The 24,873-nt window shown below is 40.6% G+C and overlaps 1 protein-coding gene across 1 annotated transcript in view; it reads right to left on the reverse strand.

The window, feature by feature from the left end:
- The window catches only part of GABRG3 (gamma-aminobutyric acid type A receptor subunit gamma3), a 425,205-nt gene that overhangs the window by 173,735 nt on the left and 226,597 nt on the right, over window positions 1–24,873 (reverse strand). Inside the window, exon 4 of the mRNA XM_054164712.1 lies at window positions 490–710. Within this exon, the coding sequence (XP_054020687.1) occupies window positions 490–710 (221 nt within the window). The remainder of the gene's footprint in view (window positions 1–489; window positions 711–24,873) is intronic.

The raw sequence follows: 24,873 nt of genomic DNA on the forward strand, positions 1-24,873 counted from the left end.
CTCTAATACAATACAGTTGATGGTATCACAACTATTAGGAAAATCCTAAAAGCCTTTCCTCTAGCAAATCACTTTCGTGATGAGATGTGATAGACTACCTTCAGTGTGACTTATATGAAGAATCAAATATTGGAATTATCATGAATCTAGAAATACTTTATCCAGCTACATATCTGACTCTAATCAGAAAAGTTTCTAACAGGTTTTTAGGGGACTGCATGGTCCTGATTTTATTAAAAGCACTAAAAAGCACAACTTCTACAATAAGGACAGGCCTATTTCCAGTTCTCAAGGTTCCTTTTTTCAGAAAGACAAAACTTTGTTATTTAAACTCAGCAGTACTTACAGCTGAATATCTCTGTATTTGTCAAGCATGGTCGGGTAAGCATCAGGAAGAAAACAGCAGAGGAGAACAAATGTACAGATAAAAATTACGACTATGCCCAAGGTGGCAGAAGCTTTCATTCCTGCACCTCACTGAGTGCTCACCTGAGGGTGTACAAGATCTTGCCATCATTCCATATGCGGAGAAGCTGGTTGGGGGTGGTGATCCAGTGAGCCTCTGCAGTCTTCGAGTTACGAAATATTGTGTCTGGGATCCAGATCAAGCCAACCATGTTGCTGTTCAGAGTCAGTATTTTCATGGTGCTATTGAAGCGAAGACGGCTATCTGTCCACGTCTGGGCAAAAAATATATCAATTTGATATTCCTGCAATGAAAGCATGATACACAAATTGAAATCAGTTCCCCACTTCTCATTACTATTTGTTGTTTGATAAGGTCTGTCTGGGTGTAGGACAGTAGGATATGTTCAGGCCGATGGAGCCACGTTTTCTTCATTTACTAACTCGGGAAATACTTCTTTTGCTTTTTTTCACTTTTGAAAATTTTTTTCCCCTTCTAGCTGCTTTAGAAAACAAACATCTCCATGCCTTGGTCTTGTGCCATAATAATTTATGCAATAACTTGCTATTATCTATTGTCTTTCCTATTGTCTTTGCCTCTGAAAAGTCACAGCTAAAAGGTACAATCTGCAGAGACTTTGTCGTAAGGCGGACAGGCAAAAGAGGTGTGAAAGATGAACAGAAGCAACACGTGTAAGCTGGAGAATTGTAAATTCCTCTGATTATGGAAATACTTTTGGGGAGTGGGTTTTGTAAATTCAATAAATTAATTGTTCTGTTTGTTACCAATTGTTCAGCCAGTCTTTTTCAGGCCATACTGCAGCAGAATTAGAAAGGTGTGTTCACGCATATTTACAGACACCTCCTGTACTCTAAATGCTAAGAGCACTAGCACTTTTAGTAGTCTGATGTCATTTATGTGTTGATTTATGGATTTCATAGCCTATGGAAGAAACTGTATTAAAACCAGTATTTGAAATGTGAATTCCAGCCACCAGAGGCTGGGAAAGGTCACACTTGATTTGCTTATGTTCCTTTTCTTGTTTCCAGACTCCCCTACCTGTGAACAGTCTGGAAACAGCCATCAGACTGTATCATGAAAGACCCTCTCAGTATAGCAGGGCTGGCCACATCCATGACAGGGACAGCATTTGCTAGTGTGACATAAAGTGCATGCACTATAAGATAGGCTAACACAGGAGCTGGGGATAATGCAGACGAAAACATCTCCTTAGGTCTCCTGGTAGATACACTCTTGGTATATCTGAGTAAAACAACTAAGGCTGTGGGGAAAATCTGGTGTTTCTTTGCCTGTGACCACTCAATTTCATTTTTCACTGCATTTTAGCTTGTTTATTCCTATGTTTTAAAAGGGAAGGTGTAAAACCAGTAACATAAACTTTTTTATTTTGGCCATTCAAGGAGCTTGTAATCTGAACTGAGGACAACTATTTTGCTAAGAGCCGTCTGGCTCTCCTGTACTATTACATTTTTGGCTGATGTTATAACACCAGTAAACCTAACTCACTGACACTGTAATCCTAGCCCAAAACATACTCTGGGCCTCATCTCTAGATGGCAAATGATCAACAGACGTGTAAGTGGTGCTAGCATGTATCCAATTACCAGGTAATTGATCATCTTAGGAATTAAAGCCTAACCACCAAAGACATTTAGGTCTATTTTTATTCATAGTCCATCTCACCACCATTTTTCATTGTATCATTAGCTTTATCTTCTCAGGGAAGCTGAGAGTTTTGAATCTGAAGAGACTTTTCTTTCATCCAGATGAGCACAAGGTTGCACATCTCCACAAACTTAAAAGATACAATATGATGTATGCAGTGTACTTTTATTATTCAAAAAGAACACCCTTAATTCACTAGATTTAAGATGGTAGAGTGCTGATCTTTTTTCTTTACAACCGGCTTCATCGTTTTAGTCATTGAAAGTCCAGTGACAACAGTTTGGCATATTAAGCTTCTATACAGAGGAACATGCCAGACATCTCTATGAGTTTCTCCAAATATCAAGTGAGTAAATACTTTTTTTAGCTCACATGTGGCAATCAGTATTTATAAAATCAAAGACCATTTGTATACAGCTGGGTAATGACAGCGCTGTCTTTCTACTGGACAAGTTTTTGCATGATACATAGAATACATAGAATACATAGAATAAACCAGGTTGGAAGAGACCTTCAAGATCATCACGTCCAACCCATCAACCAATCCAACACCGCCCAAACAACTAACCCACGGCACCAAGCACCCTGTCAAGTCTTCTCCTAAAAACCTCCAGTGATGGCGACTCCACCACCTCCCCAGGCAGCCCATTCCAATGTGCAATCACTCTTTCTGTATAGAACTTTTTTCTAACATCCAGCCTGAACCTCCCCTGGCGCAGCCTGAGACTGTGTCCTCTTGTTCTGGTACTGCTTGCCTGGGAGAAGAGACCAACATCCGTCTGTCTACAACCTCCCTTCAGGTAGTTGTAGAGAGTAATAAGGTCACCCCTGAGTCTCCTCTTCTCCAGGCTAAGCAACCCCAGCTCCCTCAGCCTCTCCTCGTAGGGCTTATGTTCCAAACCCCTCACCAACTTTGTTGCTCTTCTCTGGACTCGTTCCAGCAAGTCAACATCCTTCCTAAACTGAGGGGCCCAGAACTGGACACAGTACTCAAGGTGCGGCCTAACCAGATATTCATATCTGAGGTTTTTTATATGAATGCTTTGACTAAATTAAGGACTGGTCATAATTCCCTTCTAGCACACCTTACATATTTAATGATATTTCAGATTTAGGATATTTAGAATATCTACCTGCCAAAGGAAGGAAAGACCTTATGCTCCATAATACACTGTTCTGAGAAGGTACTGATCTGAGCAACATGTGCACCAGGAGCAGTACAGACATATCATTGTGGTTTCCAGTCAGATAAATAACTCTGGCTAAGAAACAGATCACATTAGCCTAGAAGCAGGACCATGCTGACTTGACTATCCAATTCCCATCTCACATCTCCTTTACTTATTACCACAACTATTAAATGCCATCAATAATTATTATCTAAAATATCTCCACAAGTGGCCATTGAAACTCCATTCACCATAGTAAAAGCATTTCAGCTCAAACTAAATGGTTCACAGACCTTATGAGTCAATCAGTTCATTAAAAAAAACAAAAACATTTTTCTTTTTGCAAACTGAGATCATAAAAACCAAAGTATTATTTTTTAAGAGAAGTCAAAGCTGTTTATAATTAGTTGCTCTGACTCCTCCAATACTTTACTCCTCTTTCTTATCATTAATGTATTTACAACGTTCAGTCAAAATGCATAAACTGCAAAACAAAATCTGCCAGTAAAACTAAATGCACAATTCCATATAATATCTGAAATGCAATTTCATGCTTTCTATTCTCTCAGTTAATCCTTTTTAGAAGTTAATATTGGATCAGTTTACAGTTTCAGTCCTCAACCAGCCAGATTACAGAGGATGATATCTATATATTCACTCTAGTAGGAAGGGGCAGAGGTTGTTTTCAAAACTGGCACTCCATTTCTAATGGAGCTAAGAGTGTGCACACTTCAGGAAAATTACCTTTATCTTCAATGACTACAGTTCCCAGTATAGTCAAAAACCTTCATATACAGCTTTTCATGTACAGCTTTTCATGTACAGCTTTGTAAACCTGATATAGTGATCTCCAGCACACAGTATCCAACAAGAAACCACTAGAAGAAAGGTTTCTGTGTCAGTCTCATACGTGAGACTCCTGGCCAAGCTGTCAGCCCATGGCTTGGATGGGAGCACACTGCGATGGGTTAGGAACTGGCTGGAGGGCCGAGCCCAGAGAGTGGTAGTGAATGGTGCCACATCCAGCTGGCAGCCAGTCACCAGTGGTGTGCCCCAGGGATCAGTACTGGGCCCCTTTCTCTTTAACATCTTTATTGATGATCTGGACGAGGGCATCGAGTCCATCATCAGTAAATTTGCTGACGACACCAAGCTGGGCGCAGGAGTTGATCTGCTGGAGGGTAGAGAGGCTCTGCAGAGGGACCTCGACAGGCTGGGCAGATGGGCAGAGTCCAAGGGCATGAGATTTAACACATCCAAGTGCCGGGTTCTGCACATTGGCCACAGCAACCCCATGTAGTGCTACAGGCTGGGGTCAGAGTGGCTGGAGAGCAGTCAGGCTGAGAGGGACCTGGGGGTGCTGGTCGACGGTAGACTGAACATGAGCCTGCAGTGTGCCCAGGCAGCTAAGAGGGCCAATGGCATCCTGGCCTGCATCAGGAACAGTGTGGCCAGCAGGAGCAGGGAGGTCATTCTGCCCCTGTACACTGCACTGGTTAGGCCGCACCTCGAGTACTGTGTCCAGTTCTGGGCCCCTCAGTTTAGGAAGGAGGTTGACTTGCTGGAACGAGTCCAGAGAAGAGCAACAAAGTTGGTGAGGGGTTTGGAACATAAGCCCTACGAGGAGAGGCTGAGGGAGCTGTGGTTGCTTAGCCTGGAGAAGAGGAGACTCAGGGGTGACCTTATTACTCTCTACAACTACCTGAAGGGAGGTTGTAGACAGACGGATGTTGGTCTCTTCTCCCAGGCAAGCAGTACCAGAACAAGAGGACACAGTCTCAGGCTGCGCCAGGGGAGATTCAGGCTGGATGTTAGAAAAAAGTTCTATACAGAAAGAGTGATTGCCCATTGGAATGGGCTGCCTGGGGAGGTGGTGGAGTCGCCATCACTGGAGGTTTTTAGGAGAAGACTTGACAGGGTACTTGGTGCTGTGGGTTAGTTGTTTGGGCGGTGTTGGATTGGTTGATGGGTTGGACGCGATGATCTTGAAGGTCTCTTCCAACCTGGTTTATTCTATGTATTCTATGTATTCTATGTAAAGAAATGGTTTTTATCTGGTAGGTAATACCTGCTGGTTTAGTTTTTTATGTACCCAGAGTTCAGACATGACACCAAATTTCAGAGAAATGATGCCTCAGTGTTGGTGGGGGTTAGTTGATTGTTTTTACATTCTGTTTTGCTACTGCAACAGAAATGTGGCAGAAAGTGAAACTTCGTTCTCCAGGAAATGATCCCAAGTTCATGTACTCTAAAGTGTTCTGTCACTGTGTTTTCCTGTCTTACAAGGTCCTAATTTGCCATGCTAGTGAAACAGACTCAAGATTTTTTTCTTCTTTTAGCACATATTCATGTTGTGCCTAGCTACATTAATTGAAACTACACTCCAGAGGTACTTCAGAAAAGATGCTCTCCTTGAGATAAAGTAAGGGCCAATCCTAAGGGAGAAATAGGTCTACACATTAACACGAAGGGAAATTCTAGGGAAATGTTATTTCTTTTAGTACATCATATATTTCTTAAATATTAAATTCCTCTGATGTACAATTCACTTATAAACTTGAAAGGATTGGTAGAAGAATAATTTATTATCAATTTGAATAGATTTCATGATATTTGGTTATAAAAATCAATTCATAAAGCATGTTACACGTTACATTCCCCACACTTAATGACTTCTTTGAAATTAAATCTGAGAATTCCGCGATCTGTCCAAATCTCATGACATAACAAAAATGGGCTTATTTAATGAACACTTTAAAAGAAACTGACAGAGCAAAAATGTGAAACTAGAATATGAGAATGTTTCCCAGTGGAAGACTCCTAACATATGTGAATATTCAGCTGAATTGCTAACTACATAACATCAGGCCTTTTAAGAAATTTTAAATGATCAGTAGTTTCTACTGTTTCTGGAATGACTAATGATTTTCAGTAGAGTTAAATGTTTATTTGTATTTTGTCTGATCATATAAAATGTAAAGCCTCGTTCCTGGCAGCTGATGTGTACCTCTGAGTTAAATGCCTTTGTTTTCTTATTTTTTCTCTGCTGATGACTAGCTTATGACCAAAGAATTTGTCATCATGCTGTCACTGAAAACCTCTCTGTCACCTCAAAAAATGTTAAAAATTGGTATTTGACAATGCTTGCTTAACTTCCAAATGTAACGTATAATACCCAAGAAAACATCATGGTGCTTTTGCCTGTACAGTATGCAAGTAATTGCCTCATGGAAAACATTTCCTCCTGTTCAAGTTTTAATCTCTCTTATAAATCTGAACTTGTGCTGAGAAAAATGACTGAATAAGATGAGAAAGAGTGACATCTTTTTTGTTTTGTTTTTCTGTTGTTTTCCTTTTTTGCAATCAAATTATGATTTAATTAAATTGTATTTTTCTGTTTTGCAGTTATCCTTAAACATTCTATGGGTTGCCTCACCTTTCTTCCAAAGATAATACACCCTTTTTTTTTCCCTTAGTTCTTTTAGAAGTTCATTGCCCATCCAGGCTGGCCGTCTGCCCCAGCGGCTCATCTTCTGGCACATTGGCACAGCCTGTTCCTGCACCTTCAAGAGTTCTTCCTTGAAGCAGGTCCAGCTCTCCTGGACCCCTTTATTTTTAAGGGCTTTATCCCAAGGAGCCCTCTGAGTTAGTTCCTTGAGTAACCTGAAGTCTGCCCTCCGGAAGTCCAGAGTGGAGGTCTTCTTGCTGCCCCTCTTAGCTTGACTGAATACTGAAAATTCAATTATCTCGTGGTCACTGGCCCCTAAACAGCCTCCGAGCACCACATCACCCACCAGCCCTTCCCTATTGGTGAAGAGGAGGTCAAGCAGAGTCTTACACTGGTAGGCTCAGGCAACACCTGGGATAAGAAGCTGTCCTCCATGCACTCACACAAGAACCTCCTAGACTGCCTCCTCTCTGCTGTGTTGAGATCCCAGCAGATATCAGGCAGGTTGAAGTCACCCATGAGAACTAGGTCAGGCGATCTTGAGACAGCCTTAAGCTGGCTATAAAATGCTTCATCAACCTCTTCATCCTGGTTGGGTGGTCTATAACAGACTCCAAGCAGGATGTCTGCCCTGCCAGGCTTCCCTCTAATTCTTACCCACAAGCACTCAACCCAATCATCCCTAATCTCCATCTCAATGGCATCTAGTGCCTCCCTGATGTACAGGGCCACCCTTCCACCCCTTCTTCCTTGCCTGTCTCTCCTGAAGAGCCTGTAGCTGTCAATTGCAGTGCTCCAGTCATGTGAGTCGTCCCACCACATCTCTGTGATGGCAACTACATCATAACTTTCCTGCTGCAACAAGGCTTCCAGCTCCTCTTTTTTGTTACTCATGCTTCATGCATTAGTGTACATGCACTGCAGCTGGGCTGCTGGTTTGACCTCTGTCTCTAGCTTATCAACCCCAGACCCCTGCCTGAGGGGACTGGTTTCAGCCCCTTCCCCCTTCGAAACTAGTTTGAAGCCCAACAAGCTTTTTTCCTTTCTGTTGATTTGTGGATGAGTGACATAACTCAGTTAACAACAGTATTAGCTGCAAGTACAAAGTCAGGATTCTAACTATTTAATTTTAGGATCTTTTTTACATTTTCAAATATTCTTAAAGTGGTTTCATTAGTACCCTGAACATAATCAAACCATTAGTGAATTATTTGCCTTTTGGCTCTGCAGGAATGATTAGTGATTTGAAACACCTTGAAAATGCCATTGTTTGGGGCATCTGTAGTCACAGAGGAAACAGATGATTTTCAATTTTCATTATTTTCTCATCGTTGGCAACACATGAAGTTTCACTCCTACCATTATATATAATTTAGCTGTGGATTAATCCTGGAAATTTTAATTTAATTGGCTGTCAGTGTTGGGTGATCTATTTGAATGACTATGGCTAATAGTATGGTATGCTGTTGATACTCCTGCTGCAGCCTTCTAATTTTCTGCATATTCACAACTCCTCTCAACAACAGTAACAACAACATCAAGACATTTGTCCTTAGAAAAAATGCAAGAATTTTTTGCATGATACATTACAGGTTCTTAGAATCATAGGATCACTAAGGTTGGAAAAGATCTCTAAAATCATGAAGTCTAACTGCCCTGCCAACACTACCATGCCCACTGAACCATGTCTGGAAGTGCCATGTTTACACATTTTGAAAGTCTCCAGAGATGGTGACTCCCTCACTTCTCTGGGCAGCCTATTACAATGCTTGACCACTGCCTGCTTGCTACCAAAAAATGCACCATTCCCTTAAGACTCCATTTTCCTATACTGTAGCAAGCCTTTGGACAATGAGTGCTATCTTTTGTGATCAGTTCAGAATTATTTCTCTTACTCTTCAAAAATCTTAATGTTTTTCATTGTAAATCCTGTATCTTGATTGTTGATGAAGTAAGACTGTCTGATTAAAGCTGGGATTTGTACTCAATCAACTGAAAATACCTAAATAGAGCTCAGTTTAGATGATAAATCTTCTGTACTCTGCACCCCTTCTAAATCACACCAACAAACCACAAATCCTGTTGCCATAAACTAGTCTAGTAAACAATGTAAGGGATAAAATTTCCTTTAGTTAACAAAAGGTTTGACTTTACCCAAGCCTTGAATCGTTCTAGAAGTAAGTTTTAAACTTTCTTTTTATATTTTAGCCCAAACAATTCAGTATGACATACACCTTTTAAAAGTGAATTATAATAGAACCTTTTCTATACAAACTACATCCCAGAAATGTGAAGCATTATGTTGAAAACCGAGACATGGGACAAGGCTCTTCTAGAAAAGAGAAGAGAAATGAGAGTAAAATCTCTGCAGGGTAGGCTTATTCTTCTTTCTGCACTCAGCCATAGACCACAGGTGAACACATCTAGAAACGTTCTTTCTGTATGTCCTTGCTATGCTTCAATTAAAAGTTCAAAGAGAAGCCTTTAAGAAATGGGGTTTTTTTCATGGAAAGTGTCCAAAACATTAAAGAGACCCTGTGATGTCTGTTTAGTCTGCAATTCAGTGCATCTGAAGAGTATTAAAAAAGGAGCATCTTTTCAGAGTTTGAAGTTCACTTCATAAAATATTTTCTCTATTTCACTTCATCTTTCAAAGGAGAGTTTAATCAACAAGTGAATTGCTGAAGATTATCCTGTAAAGAGCTATCTGATCAACTCAGCTGCCCCTTTAATTATATGACAAATGAAGGAAAGAAGAAATTATCCCAGAAATATGAGATGCATAGGTTCCTCTTCATGGACCACAACATTCACACACCTGATAACAAAACAAGAGTAATTCTGGGGAGCACAGCCTACCTTTAGCTTCCCTGATTCATCATATCTTACCCTGGGTAACTGGCCTAGAAGGAGAGGATTGTTCTTTGTGTGGTGTAACATCTTCTGAACGGGCTTTTAATAACTTGTTCTGGTTTAACATAGTCCACTCTCACAAGCCTCCCCTCCCCAAACACAGAAGGGAGGGAATGTAGCACATTAAAAAATAAAAAATAATCTGGGTTGAGGTAAATTGCCTTAATAGAAATGAGATAATACAATGCACAATTACCTCAGCTTCCTTGCAGAAAAACTCAGCAAAATGTAGAAGCAGGAGCAGAAGCCAGTGACCTCCCCTCACCCTCTGACTCACAGACTGCCCAATGGAAAAGACTGTGGTGGTTTATGCTGGGTGCTGGCCCAGATGCCACTGCACAGGCTACAACAGGGAGGTCCCAAGGTGGGGGCCCAGCCCAGGGGGTGGTCACAGGGACCAGGTATTCCATTCCCATAATGCCCTGCTCCCCTATAAAATGTCCATGCGGGGTCTTCACTTCCTCTTTCATCCCCTGCTGCTGCCTAGGTAACATGGCATGAGCTGCCTCCCTTGGGCCTGCCCAGGCCCAAGGCTGGGTTGGGGGGGGGGGGGGGGAAAGAGCCCTGGGGGGGGTTGGGTGTACCCCCAGGTGGGGATGGGACGCTCATGGGTATATTCTGGGATCTCTCTCTCTTTGTCATGGTGCTTGTGGGTCTCTGTAAACCTTTCATTGTTGTTTTTTTATTGTTTTCCTATTTAAACTTTCCATGACTTTTGCAATCTGTTTGTCTGAGTCGTTATTTCTGCCTGTGGTGGGGAGGGGATCTGCCCCAACCCATTACAAAGACCAACACCCAAAACCCAGAAAATGAAAGCAACAACTGGAACAAGAAGTCTCCCATGTTACAACTTGAACTTCAAGCCCCGTGATACTTTGCTCCAGCCAGCACTTTTGTTTGGGAGCTGGCATTACAGCACCATGGTACTGAATAGCAGCAGGAGATTCAACTCAACCAATGACATCATTTTAAGAGGTACAGGCCACTCTCATAGCTAGTTTTGATCTCAGTGGAAATACATGCTCCCATAGCAATTGGTGCATGAAATTGGGAAGTCGTTCTGCCCCTGTACTCAGCACTGGTTAGGCCACACCTTGAGTACTATGTCCAGTTGTGGGCCCCTCAGTTTAGGAAAGATGCTGAGTTGCTGGAACATGTTCAGAGAAGGGCAACAAAGCTGGGGAGGGGTTTGGAGCACAAGCCCTGTGAGGAAAGGCTGAGGGATCTGGGATTGTTTAGCCTGGAGGAGGCTCGGAGGAGACCTTATTGCTCTCTACAACTACCTGAAAGGAGGTTGTAGCCAGCACCAGAACAAGAGGATGCAGTCTCAAGCTGTGTGAAGGGAAGTTTAGGCTCGAGGTGAGGAGAAAGTTCTTCACAAAAAGAGTTGTTTGCCATTGGAATGGCCTGCCCAGGGAGGTCGTAGAGTCACCGTCCCTGGAGGTGTTCAAAAGAGGACTAGATGCGGCACTTGAAGCCATGGTTTATTTAGTCAGGAGGTCTTGGGTGATAGGTTGGACTGGATAATCTCTGAAGTCTTTTCCAACCTTACTGATTCTGTGATTCTATGGTTCTATGATGTGTGCTGATTGTTCCCTATATTGTGTGTTGTATGTATTATAAAAAGACAGGAATTGTGGCTATTCCAGGACAGCCCTGGAAGGCTAAAAATATTACCTTAGCATTACTCCTTGAGAGATATCAATTGTTTTTTCATGCTGTGTGCAGCTTGCATTCTAGTTTCAGAAATTGGTGAAAATCTGTGATATCCTATGGGAAAGAAACTGAATGTAGTGGAATGTAGTTTTCCAGCAAAGTCATTTTTAATCATATTGTGGAAATAATGCAGAATGAAATAAATGAAGTCTTCTGAAGGACATCTGGCAAAATAAAGTGTATTTCATATGCACTGTGTACTCAAAACTCTTGTACTATCATCAAGACTAATACAAGACTAATCAAGACTAATACTGAGGACAGTAATTCTCACACATGTACCCTGAAATTTTGTCTTGCTTTCAGCACAGCCACAGATGAATGGAGCAGCAGCATTAGGGCTACCTGTAACATTCCCTAAACTATCTCTCTGCCAGCCTGGAGCTTCCTGTTTTCAGAGGCTTCTCAGTGTGAGTTATTTCACACTGACATACAACACTGGGTTTGGGGACCTAAGCCATAGCATATTGTGGCTCACCTTCCCATTTTCCACAAGCCTTTCTTTTCATTCTTCCTGCTCCTACTCTCCCTCCAGCTTCTACCCTTATTTCTAATAGTCTCTGAGAGATGAAAGAGTTCAGAAAACACTTCCCCACTCTTGAACTTTATTCTTAATATGACATTATTTTTCCCAGCAGCACTGAAGCTGTACCTTCAAAAGACCTTCAAAATAAATAAAACCAAAACACAGAATTATTAGGTTTAATGTGCTAGTAAAATACATAACTGAACAATTTCCAAACTGTTTTATGTCTAGAAATACTTTGAATAAGTTGCTCTTTTGTGAGAATTTGCTTTGATACTTTCAGAAAGTTGCAAGCATTATGACTACAGACATAATGTCTATTCATGTTAACACAGGCAAAATATTTCAGCAAGCAGCCACAATTGTCTCTGTAGCTGAATGCTTTGAGTCAAAGAAATAAAAGCTCTTCTCAGCACTGCCTCAGCAGGAGTTTCAGAGCAACAAGGACTGAAGCTTACTTTCTTCACTATAGTGTTTCCCACTGGCTGCCTAGGAGACTAACTGATTTCTTGCTATTATAAAGAGTGAAAGATAGCTAACCTCACACTAAAACCAAAACATGCAATTATCTTGTAGCATTTCCTTTCCATAAGAAAATATTTGTCTCGCTGCACCTGCTTTGGCTTCCTGGAGGCTAGCTCCAGTCCTGCTGTATCCCAGATCACTTCTCACACTCAGTTAAAGGGAGGACTGGAGATGCTTGTCTTGGCCCACCCCGTAAGATCCCTTCATGACTTCTCACTCTGCACTGATGAATTATCTCTTCTGGTTTGATCAACCATTCCATAATCAGAAACACAGCATGAAATTAGAAAGAATGCAGCTCATGTAGATCTGTTCACTTTCCATCCCTTTTGTTGGAACACTTTTAATTCTTGATGAATATTGCTGCTTCCCACTTATTTTGGGACCCTTCTGTAGGCTTCTGTTTCTCTGAGAGCATTCCTGAAGACATGTCAGTTGCTATGATTGCGCCACAATGGCACTTTCATAGCCTCTTTTCTTGGTGTGTTAAGAAGGCTAAGGTTCATGTCCTGCTGCAGACAAAGCCTGATGTGAAGTTCTATATTTGATGAGTCATAATTACATGCTCTTAAATTGGGCAACATTAGAAAAATGCATGTCCATGGGATGCAAGGAAATCATAGGGGAAGTAGAGGAGGGCAATACATGTCAGTGGGCAGACTTTTGGTCCCTGTTCTCTTGTGGGCAATGTAACTTGAAATAATTGCTGGTGGAAGGAAAAATATTGTTGGTAGAGACACAGAAATCACAGTGCCCACTCTGACCTGTAATTTAAGGTTTTACTAAGACAGCAGAGAGGTTGTGGTTCTTTTGAGAGAGATGCCAAATGCCTAATTTGATGTAGGAAGAAACCAAGATTGTTAGCTTGTGAAATTAGTAAGACAAATACTTAACTCCTGTGGAAATTATAAAATAAAAATGACTAATCCCTGAAGAGATGAAACAAAGAAAGAGAAAAATCAAAAGTCTGTGAACATCTGTTAATTGCTGTACTTCATAAAATAAAGTACAATATTAAGGTTTTGTAAGAATACTTGATAGGCAAAAAAAAAGGTCTACAACAATTTATACAGATATTCAATATTCACATATTACAACAAAAGATGTACCAACTTTATAATCATACTTCTTGAGGCACTAGCTTATACAAAACTAAAGCTAAACTACCCTGTTCATAAAAATAAATGCACTCTTAAAGACTGCACATGATAGGAATTGATGCACATGTAATCTTTGTATTAAAGAGCTCAGTCATCAGCAAATTTGCAGATGACACCAAGTTGGGAGCAGATGTTGGTCTGTTAGAGGGTAGCAGGGATCTGCAGAGGGACTTCGACCTACTGGGCTGGCAGAGTCCAACATGATGGCATTCAACAAATCCAAGTGCCGGGTGCTGCACTTTGGCCACAACAACCCCATGCAAAGCTACAGGCTGGGGTCAGAGTGGCTGGAGAGATGCCAATCAGAAAGGGACATGGGGGTGCTGATTGACAGCTGCCTGAACATGAGCCAGCAGTGTGCCCAGGTAGCCAAGGCCAATGGCATCCTGGCCTGTATCAAGAATAGTGTGGCCAGCAGGAGCACAGAAGTCATTCTGCCCCTGTACTCTGCATTGGTTAGGCCACACCTTGAGTCCTGTGCCCAGTTCCAGGCCCCTCAGTTTAAGAAGGACATCGAGACACTTGAGCGTGTCCAGAGAAGGGCAACAAGGCTGGGGAGAGGCCTTGAGCACAAGCCCTATGAGGAGAGGCTGAGGGAGCTGGGATTGTTTAGCCTGGAGAAGAGGAGGCTCAGGGGTGACCTCATTGCTCTCTACAACCACCTGAAAGGTGGTTGTAGCCAGGAGGGAGTTGGTCTCTTCTTTCAAGCAACCAGCACCAGAACAAGGGGACACAGTCTCAAGCTGCGCCAGGGGAGGTTTAGACTCGAAGTGAGGAGAAAGTTTTTCACTGAGCGAGTCGTTCGTCATTGGAATGGGCTGCCCAGGGAGGTGGTGGAGTCACCATCCCTGGAGGTGTTCTAGAAGGGATTGGACATGGTACTTGGTGCCATGGTTTAGTCATGAGGTCTGTGGTGATGGGTTGGACTTGATGATCTTTGAGGTCTCTTCCAACCTTGGTGATAATGTGAAAGAGTTTGTTTTAATGATGGAGAGAGGGCATTTTTGACATATAAAGTCCAAATATATTTTGAAACACCTTTTATGCCACTGTCAGTCTAGAAAAGTAGAGGTTACCATGTTTTTCTGTATATTGTCACTCAGCACAGTAAAACCCTTGTAAAGGAATGGGAGATGGGGCAGTGATGGGAAAAAAATTATACACAGTGAAGGTCTCACACAGAAACATGACTGAAAGAAAAGATGGTAAGGAGGCATGTGGCAAATCAGATAGGTGAAAGTCCTCTTCCAGTTGTTTCCCTACAATAGCAATTTTAGAGTATCTCCTGAGGCTGATATATCTTAAGAATCCACATACCACTCCATTACAGTACCTAACTGTTAAAAAATTTGTTCTCTTATCCTTTGAAACACTCTGGTGGGGAAAGCAGTTATAACCTTATCTTTCTTTCTCTGAAATTTTTAAAATCATCAGTGTGTTCTCCAGTGTTGTGCAGGAAAGCTACAGTTCACCAGTGATTTAAATCCCACAATTTCAAACTCTCCCATTCAAAACCATCCTGCTACCTAGCAGTGAACATTTTCAAGGGTCAAAATCAATGCAATTGTTGCGCTTTTCCTTAAAGCAAACACCAACTCAATGACTGCATTCTACACCTGGAGTACACAGGGAGTCTACAAACTGCGTAAGCATCTCAGTTCTGGTCATTCACCAGCTGACTTCCTTACGCTGTTCATTCCAAGAAGTGGTCATTTAGGATAGGTGCCGCCAAAAAAAGAAGCCACAAAGTTGAGACCTCCAGTGCCTAGAGTGTCCAGACCAGTGGGTGGACACAGGAAATTGTGTATTTCTACCCTTAAATCCTGCACCCTTATGAATATAGCTGCAAAGTTACTGCCTTTCTCTTTCTTCCCTCTCTGCTCTTGTGGGAGAGAGAGATTCTCTTATCTGGTAACAGTGGGGGAGTAGTGTAGGAGAAGGGTCATGATAAGGTATAATAAGGTATATTTGTGATTGTAAGGTATTATAGATATTTGTTATTTTGATGTTTTGTTAAGTTTTACTAGTAAGCATAATGAATAGTAAGTAGTATTTATAAGTATTTAGTAATTATACTAAGGTGGAAGTACTTAGTAATGAGTTCAAATTGTAAGTTTTTCTATGAGTTCAAATTTTAAGTTTTTTCTTTGGGTTCAAACCTTCTTTTTTTTGTGTGTGTGTGTGTGTTATAACATTTCAGGAGATCACCATGTAATATAAGTGAAGGTTGTGGTAAATAGGTTTCCATTTTAAAAAGCATTCTTTGGTTAATGTAACATCTTTTTTGTTTCTTTTTACACATTGATTTGATAATTTAATTCTAACATAGTTCTTTAAGTTTTTAAGGATTTTTGCTATTAGAATCAGTTAAGACTTTGATATAGGGATATTATAGAATGAATATTTTTTTTGGTGTTTTCTTTGTTCATAATAGTTTTAAGATAAGGATTATATATATATTTAAAAAAAAAAAAAAAGGAGGGATGCATATTTTATAACTAAGGCTTTAGTGATACCAGCAAGAAATAGCTAACCCATGTCAACACCTGGAAACACCAGTTTTCAAGTCAGTACTGCAATCATCTCAACAAACAACAGCACAAGAATCAAGAGGATGGGACAAAGAGCTTTTCCCATGAAGGTGAGTCAGCAGACCTACCTAACACAGATCACAATGACCGTTATAATAATCTGAGATCAAAAGAATCAATGAGAAGAATGTACCAAAAAACATCTGAATTAGGACTGAATATCATGATTGCTTAAGTGTTGTGTGGTTAGAGAAAATGTTCACATGGATTTATATGTTAACTCACCATTTTGTCATAATTTTAACTAGTTAAAGGGAAAGTCAAAATAAATTATAGCACAAAAGACATTTTCATTTTAGGTTATAAAAAACAAAAAAGGGGGAATTCAGGTATTATGTCACAAAAAAGAATGGTTAAAGTATATTATGTTCTCAAATTTTCATTTTATACATGGTTTCAAGTGTGATTTAGCAAAGTTTATGGAGGATATAAGAATTAGCTAGGAGAAATTTGAAAGAAAAACAAACATTAGGCCAAAGTTAGGATCAATAGGACTCAGTATCTTTCCTTAGCAAAAAGAAAGCATCAAGAGATCAGTATTGTTAGGATGAGTAAAAATGGATTGTTATGTTATGTTCAATTTTATATTGGGCAGAACAATGAATATTCAGGATGTCATCTCTGACCCAGTGAAGGAGCCTCTTTGCTCTTGCTATTTGCCTGCACGTCTTTTCTTTATCTGTAAAGCTGGAGCCTGGCCAGATCTATCTTTACAGATAAAGAAGAATCTTGCTAACATTAAACAATTTATTATTTTTGACCACCTTAGAAAAATAAAAATTTAACATACCTTTAAAGCAGATTGTAAAAGGCAGTGCCAAGGATTGGGTTTGCTGTGGTTGTGGAGTTTCGTATCTTAATCCTTGTGTACAATGTATTCAGGCCTAATCAGGTCTTCTTTGTTAATAAGAAGAGTGAAATGTAAAAATTGGAATTGGTAAGACCTAAGTTCCTCTTTGAGAGATCAGGCAGGTAACAAAAAAGCATGTTCTTTGAAGTAGGTAAGTGACATGAAACTTTTGGTCTGAGAGAAGCAACTGTTCTGTTTGTGTTCTGACCTTGTAAGACAAATGGAAAGGAATGTGAACTTATTACTGAGATGTAGCTGGGAGTTTTGTTATCTTTAACCATATATTATGCTATTTCTGTTAGAATGTTCTAATTAGCTCAACCTAAGCATTGTGTCTTGTACGAGTTACATCAGTCTGTTAGACACACTGCATTATAGAACTTTAGCTTTTGCTATATAGTTAGTTTTAACTTGCTTGCTTCTATATATGCAAACAATTTTAGAAAGGTTTAGAAAGGTGTTGTTCTATTAATAAACAGAAAGGGGGAAATGTAGGAAAAGGGTTGGTTTTGGATAGCTTTAGAAGACTACAGAGAAGGTTTGCCTTTGCTCGAATTAGAGAAAGCTATGTTTTGTCTTTGAGGGTAATGTAAACAGCTTGCAACTGAAAGAGACAAACTGGGCAGAATTTGGTTGGATGTGTTAAAATATTGTTTTGTTATTTTGACCTATTGTATGCCTTAATTACATGCATGCCAGTAGAAAATGACCAATTGAGATGCGACGCATGTGCTTTCTCAGACTAGACAGCTTTGCTGTATAACGTAATATAGGTCTTTGCCTGCTTACATCTTGTCCTGGAAGAGTGGATGAGGTAATTAAAACATCTATATTATTACAAAGTATCACAGGCCTCTTTGGCTGGAGTAAGTTATATTTTTTTCCTGTGCAATCTTAGTCAACCTAATGCCAGGGTAAAAAGGGGTGGGGGGGCAGTTCAGGTGTGTCCAGCCTGAAATCAGCCTAGCAATGCAGGGTGAAGAACGAGCCCTGTGGTTGGGAGAAGGGGAGTTTAATAATATTTTTTAGGATCTGGCATAAAGGAACTTGTGTGTTAAGTTTACACTGGGGATTTTCTTTGAACTTTATATGCTTTGCTATGCTCACCACTATGCTTTGTAGGTTTTGTAGTATGTTAATTGCTTTTCCATTTAAACTTTCCATTACTATCCAATCCATTTGTGTGAATGTTATTCTTTTGCTCCTTTTGGAGCAATAGAGCAATATGTCCTGGTCTAAACTAGCCCCAGAGGCAGCTAAAACTAAGAAATGGAGACTTAGAACCACTGGTGCCACTCGGTTTTGGAGACAGGTATTGGCCCATGGATGTCTTTGATTTAGCAGAATAGACATACTCAGGTCACAAAGACTAAATTCATCACAACACAGAAGATAGGATCCAAAAAGAGAGCTTAAGCACTGGATGACAGAAATCATGTAAATAAATGAAGCAGCAGTGAGTAGGGTAGTCACATAAGCCTCAATGAGGCCCTGGGCAACCTGGGCTAGTTGAGGATGTCCCTGCTGACTGTGGGGAGGTTGGACTAGATGACTTTTGGAGGTCCCTTCTGGCCTGGAGGATTCTATGATTATATATGCTGCATCCATATGATGTGAATAGGTGTTAGTGTCATTAAACAAATCATTGCATGAAAAAGCCAACTGTGCACAAAGCAATGGAAAAGGCTTATTTGTAAAAGCCCTCAAAATTATCTTGAGAACAAGACTGTTTTGCCATGCAGGCACAGAGAGACATTCTGTAGGGAGAGCTTCAGCTGTGCTCAAGTCCTTCCTGTTCTTGGCTCCAAAGGAGTTGGGGCAGCCCTGCATCCCTTTGCACAACTAGCTCAGACAAAACCAGGTCATTCTGTTTCTGTATTACTGTAAGCAGACACTGAAGGGAGGCCAAGACTCAACATTAAAAATGTTGCCCCCAAGACTGAGGTAGCTGCCTTCAGCAGGCAAAGTGTAGCCTTCCGTTATTTCCAAGCTGAGGATACTCTGATTCACAGTTTACCTCTTCAGAGCCCTCTTGTGTTAGGTGGTTTGACACTCAAAATAGCTCTGTCTCCCTTTAAGACTCTACTTTCCAAGACAAAGTTAATAAAATTCCAGCTCCCCAGAGATTTCAATCCATTGTTTATTGATGCAAAATTCATATTAAATATCCTATTTACATTAGTAATTCTTCATTTTCCCTAGTCTGTGGGAAAAGTGATACCAGATGAAATAGCAGATGTCTGACTGCCATTCACTGGGCCATTCAATGATAACAATTTCAGAAGTTCATAATGTTCCTATTAGTTTTGTATGAGCACATTCCTCTTAAATGCATAAACTCCATCACTCCCCAGTTGGGGAAATTAAAAAGGAGCCTACCAGAAATTTTCAACATCTAACATTGTTAGGGGAAAAAAAAAAGACCAAACCTGAACAAGAAATTGTATGATCTATCTTGCAAAGCTCATTAGGGAAAATGAAATTACCATGCAATGACATATAAGAAAAGCTCACTTTCTAACACAGCATTTCTTCTAGCACTGCAGGATTAATAACTGATACTGTAATATAGGTGGCTTTATATTATATTAGAAAGAACAAAAAACAATTATGTTACTTGTGGTAGTGAATGGTGCTTATGGCCAGGATTGTGCCCCAAATATTACCAAAACATGCTTCTCTGTGTGTGACTCAATCCCCCTTTCCCCCCTCCCTTCTGGAGTTGGCAGGGGGAGGGGGATCTTGGCACCACTGAGTCCAGGTAAACAATCTGCCTAGGTGTGTTTCCAGCTCTGTGGTAAACAAGGGTCAGGCTACATGTTCATGTTTGCCCCATTCATGGCATATGCTTAAGCCATATTTGGCAAAACACCATTTCATTGGTTAAATATTGTGTTAGCAATGGATGCTCATTGGACCAGTATTTGTTGGGGCAAATGGTAAATAGGGGCTGTTTGGTAAACAAGTGCCCCACACTCATATTACTGCCTATGCCTCTGTGTGTGTCTGTGCCGCTACAGTCCACCTTGCCTGGGACTTGAACCAGCGCTCCAGAAGGCCTCACTGCATATTGCCACCATTGCCCGGCTGTGGGCAGCGTCACGTTGTGTGCCATACGCCATGGGGTCAACCGCTGCATGACCCATCGCTGCAGGAGGAAACTGTGGTAGCCCGTGTGCACCACCGGTCCTGAACCGCTACAACCCCCAGAGCGTGGAACCTTTACCAGGCAATGTGCTTTGGGGACCAACCTGCAAAAGCCTCTGAAGTTTCCTCTGGGAGGCTCCTGAACCTTTGTACTCTGGGAGAAGCAGCAACCATGTGGCACAGAACCACGCAGATAGCGCCATTTTCTATTTCCTTATTATGGCATATCCATGCCACATGTTATGGACTATAAATGCATTATCAAGGAAAGATTCTGCAAAGTTCTCAGTTCATGAGTGAGCCAAGCCTTTTCTTTATAGAACTTCAGTTAAGGTAGTGCCAAACCACTCTAGGTTGAGGGTTTGCCAGTCACTGACAAACCCCTCCCCTGCCGCTTTTCGAATCAGTTTCGATTCTAAGTTCTATAAATCATTTTATTCGTTTGAGGTGCCCATGCATTGACATTCTGTAGAGGTAGTTCCATCAACTGAATACTGGTACCTCTAAATAGCAACTGTAAATAACCTGTTGCATAGTTTGTACATAAATAAACTACTAATATATATATTCATTGGTATCTTTGCCACTCATTCCTGAGGGCACATTTACAACACTTGTGAACTGGTTATACTGTCATCAATGAATAGAGATTAAAATTGGTGTAGCCTGTGTAGGAGAAATACTTTATTTCCAGTGCAGTTTTTCTAACTAGAATAAAAGAGGTTAATATATGTACATGATAACACAGGCATTCCTGATATGTTGTGCATAAATTCCCTAGCATCACTTAGGTAATTAGGAAAGTTACATGTCCAAACCAAGTGAGGAAGGCACTCCTCTGCACCATTGCTGGTCTCCTTCCCATTGCTGTGGTAACTACTGGACATCAGTCCCCTTTCAACCACCCCTGCATCTCTATTTGGACATTCATCCATCCTTTGGCCATAGGCTCAGGACACGTACTGTCACTGGCACCACACAGCTGTAAATTTAACCAGGAAGATATGGGTAAAGTAGTTGTTTCTTTTGAGCAGAAGGTGCTGTGGACATTCTGTTTGTTCTATCTGGATGTGTTTATGCACATCCTATACAGAAAAGTCATGGGTTTAGTATAATGCTTGTAAGTGTCTTTCTGTGGTACATGGACTCAGGTTGATCATTTGCCCAGCGGTGAATGCCACCAGTAATTAACTCCACAGCAGTCCTTTTTTTGCCAGTACTTTTTCCTTGTATGGAAGAGAAATTTCTCTACCTCAATGTGTTGTGGCTTATTAAATTGACATTTATTTAATTTCTGAATACTGTTCTTAAATTGGTAAAGGTTTTATTTTTATTTGTATTTTGTCTTTCTCTTTCCCAATTTCAGTAAAAAGGAAGATGAAAATAAATGTTTTGCTGAGGATCTTAACACATTTCTTTTTGAATCTTGCAAAAAATTCTCCAGTCTTGAACATTTTCCATTGCAAATAATATAAATTTAGTATGGTTTCCAGTACAATTTTTCTGATCTTTTCTTAAGCACTTTAAAATTTCCCTAATTATTAAAGCTCCTTTCCCCAGAAGAATAGGAAGATGTAAGTAGCAGACAAATGGAAGGCCAGTAAAAAGACATATGGAAGTGCAAGGCCTAACACCTTTTTTACTTAATACACCATTTTTACCTAATAGCAATACATATTCACACTTTTCTTCACTTGAGCATCTTCAGCCTTTTTGCTGTTGTAGCAGGAAAGAAAAACTCATTTCCAATTATGTAACTCCTGACAATGCAGGGAAAAAAGGTATCTTTCTATGGTAATTTGCTATTTCACTGTTATTTTCCAAAACATATTTCATAACTCCTGGTTATGAAGTTTTACTTTCAAAGGGTTTCATTAAGCAATTCATAATATATATTTCAATTGACTACTGTCATGGATTGAGTTGAATCTGCTGCTGTTATTCATACCATGTCGCAGTCATGCCAGCTTCAACTGGAGAAAAGTATTACGGGGCTTGAAGTTTAGACTGCAACATGGAACACTTCCTGTTTCGGTTGCTGCTTCTGGGTTCCAGGTTCTTGGGTGTTGGTCTCTTTTTGGCAGGGATGGCAGTGAGGCATGTGGGAGTGGAGTAGCACTGGTTTATGCTGGGTTTTTCCTATATTTCACTGCATATCTCCTGCAAATAGGCTAAGCTAAGATAATCATGCATTGTATTATTAATTTGATTATTAGCTAAGGTAATTATGCGTCATGATTATGATATGTTATATTAAACTCTTTTCATCTCAACCCTGAGTTTTGTGTGTTACTTTTCCCCTCACTTTTGTGTGAGGGGAGCAGAAAGGTTAGCCTTTGTGCTAAACCATTACACCTATGAAAGGGAAAAGTTATTATAGCAGTTTCAATACCAAAAACTAGTCCATTGTGAATAACATGAAAGAAATGGACTTACTTTTTGCTAATGAAACCCTGTATGAATCCCTACTTTTTAATTTCCTAGCATAACAGTAAAAATGAAAACAAGGGACCCAAAGTACAAATTGTTCTAAACAGCTTTTTCTCATTCTTAAAATGTGTAATGAAAGCCTTGAGAAAGATGTGTGAAATTGTTCTGGAGGCAATAATTGTGTGAAAAATTAACTCAGGGATGCAAGAGTTTTTGAAAGCAGCCATTGAACAAATTAATTTTCAATTATGCATTTTTATAGAAAAGCAACCATCATCTGTAGTTGATAAATACCTACATATAATTCAGCTATCATTAGAGTGATCAAACTTTGAGGAGCAGTCCTAGTGCGAATTATCCCTGTCTCTATGTGGTGGTTTAGGCTGGGTGCTGGCCCAGATGCCACTGCACAGGCCACATCTGGGAGGTCCCAAGGGGTGGGCCCAGCCCAGGGGGTGGTCACAGGGAACCAGGTATTCCATTCCCATAATGCCCTGCTCCCCTATAAAATGTCCATGCGGGGTCTTCACTTCCTCTTTCATCCCCTGCTGCTGCCTAGCATGAGCTGCCTCCCTTGGGTCTGCCCAGGCCCAAGGCTGGGTTGGGGGTGGGGGGAGGAAAGAGCCCTGGGGGGGTTTGGGTGTACCCCCAGGTGGGGATGGGACGTTCTTGGGTATGTTCTGGCATCTCTCTCTCTTTGTCACGGTGCTTGTGGGTCTCTGTAAAACTTTCATTGTTGTTTTTTATTGTTTTCCTATTTAAACTTTCCATCACTTTTGCAATCTGTTTGTCTGAGTCATTATTTCTGCCTGTGGTGGGGAGGGGATCTGCCCCAACCCATTACACTCTAAAAGCATAAAGAACACTCATCAGCTGAAAAATACCCACCTGTTGCAACTTCATGCATTTGAATATAGTGACTTTCTTAATGAAAGTGACATTATCAGTCTGGTAGAACTGATCAAATATTAAACCAAAGAATTTGCTCATCTGTACCTTCATTTGAGGTTCTTTTCACCTTGTTCTGATTATACAGATTTAGGAATACTTCAGAGACTGAGGCTGAGCAATCAACAGCAAACATTGGAATTCTACCTGATGTTATGTTGTTTGATAATAAGCCAACACTAATTATTCTCAAAGTAGAAAAAAATATTATATAAGTTCTGGTTGTTTTGGATTGTGGGGGTTTTTTGTTGTTTTTTTTGGGGGGGGTTGTTGGTTGTTTTTTATAGGCTTTGAAGGGACAGTCTGAACCGTTGCCAGTGCTGTACTGATCAATGTATCTAAAATTAAAGAAAACAGGCCATTAATGTGTCTTAAAGAATGAAGACTAAATGCAAAACTGACCATCTTATCTAAAGCATGACTATCTAGATGAGGGTCAGCAGAAGCAAGTGAACGTTCTTAAAGAATTTCTGTACCTATACCATACTTTTAACAGCTATAAGGAGCCTATGTTCAGGAGAACAACTCAGAAGAGTGATAACTAAATTTGCTGAGGTGCTTCAGACATAAGTGCATAAAGATATGTTATGGAACAAACTAAGCAGAGTTGTTCTTAGCTGAGGCAACAGGTGAGTCACCTCAGGAGATAGATGGAGGTGCCTGAAGTGATAGCTGAGATGGTATTCGAACACTGAACTCCCGCATCCCAGTACAGAATATTGGGTGCAGGCAGAACGAGAATAATATTCTGGATGGCTGCACATTTCACCCCTTCTGTTGAAGCTGAAAGTTGTTTCACAGAGCCAGGAGACCACGGAAAAAGGTCACTCTGCAATCTACTATTACTTGAAAAGTTATCTGAAGAGTGGGAGACAAGCAAGAGTTTATATGCTTCATTTTAGACTACTACTGGATTAAAAAAACAAAACCAAACCAAAAAAAACACCACAACCCCCCCCAACAAAACAAAACAAAACAAAAAAAAAAAAAAAAAACCAAACAAAAAACAACTGTAAAGCTTTGCTCTTCTACCTTAGTTCTCCAACACAATCTAAGAAAGCACTTTCTGTCCCCAGCTTCCAGATTCACAGAGGTATTTAGGTCTATGCAAAAGTTAGTGCTGCAAAACACACTCTCTTCCAACAAATGTACTTTTTCTTAATTTAGATACCCCAGGACTCAGAAGAGCGCCCGTTAGAAATACTGAGACGCGAATGGATCTCAGAACTTCCCTGATGTTTGGGTGGGCGGGGAGGCAGTCAAGCATATGGCTTGCATTCACAGAGACAGGTGATGAATGCCCAAGTCTGGCATGAATGCCACAGCATTTAAGACCTCTCACTTCAATTTGACAGGCA

This window comes from Dryobates pubescens, chromosome 10 (genome assembly GCF_014839835.1).
Source record: "Dryobates pubescens isolate bDryPub1 chromosome 10, bDryPub1.pri, whole genome shotgun sequence".
In the NCBI taxonomy this organism is placed as follows: Eukaryota; Metazoa; Chordata; class Aves; order Piciformes; family Picidae; genus Dryobates; species Dryobates pubescens.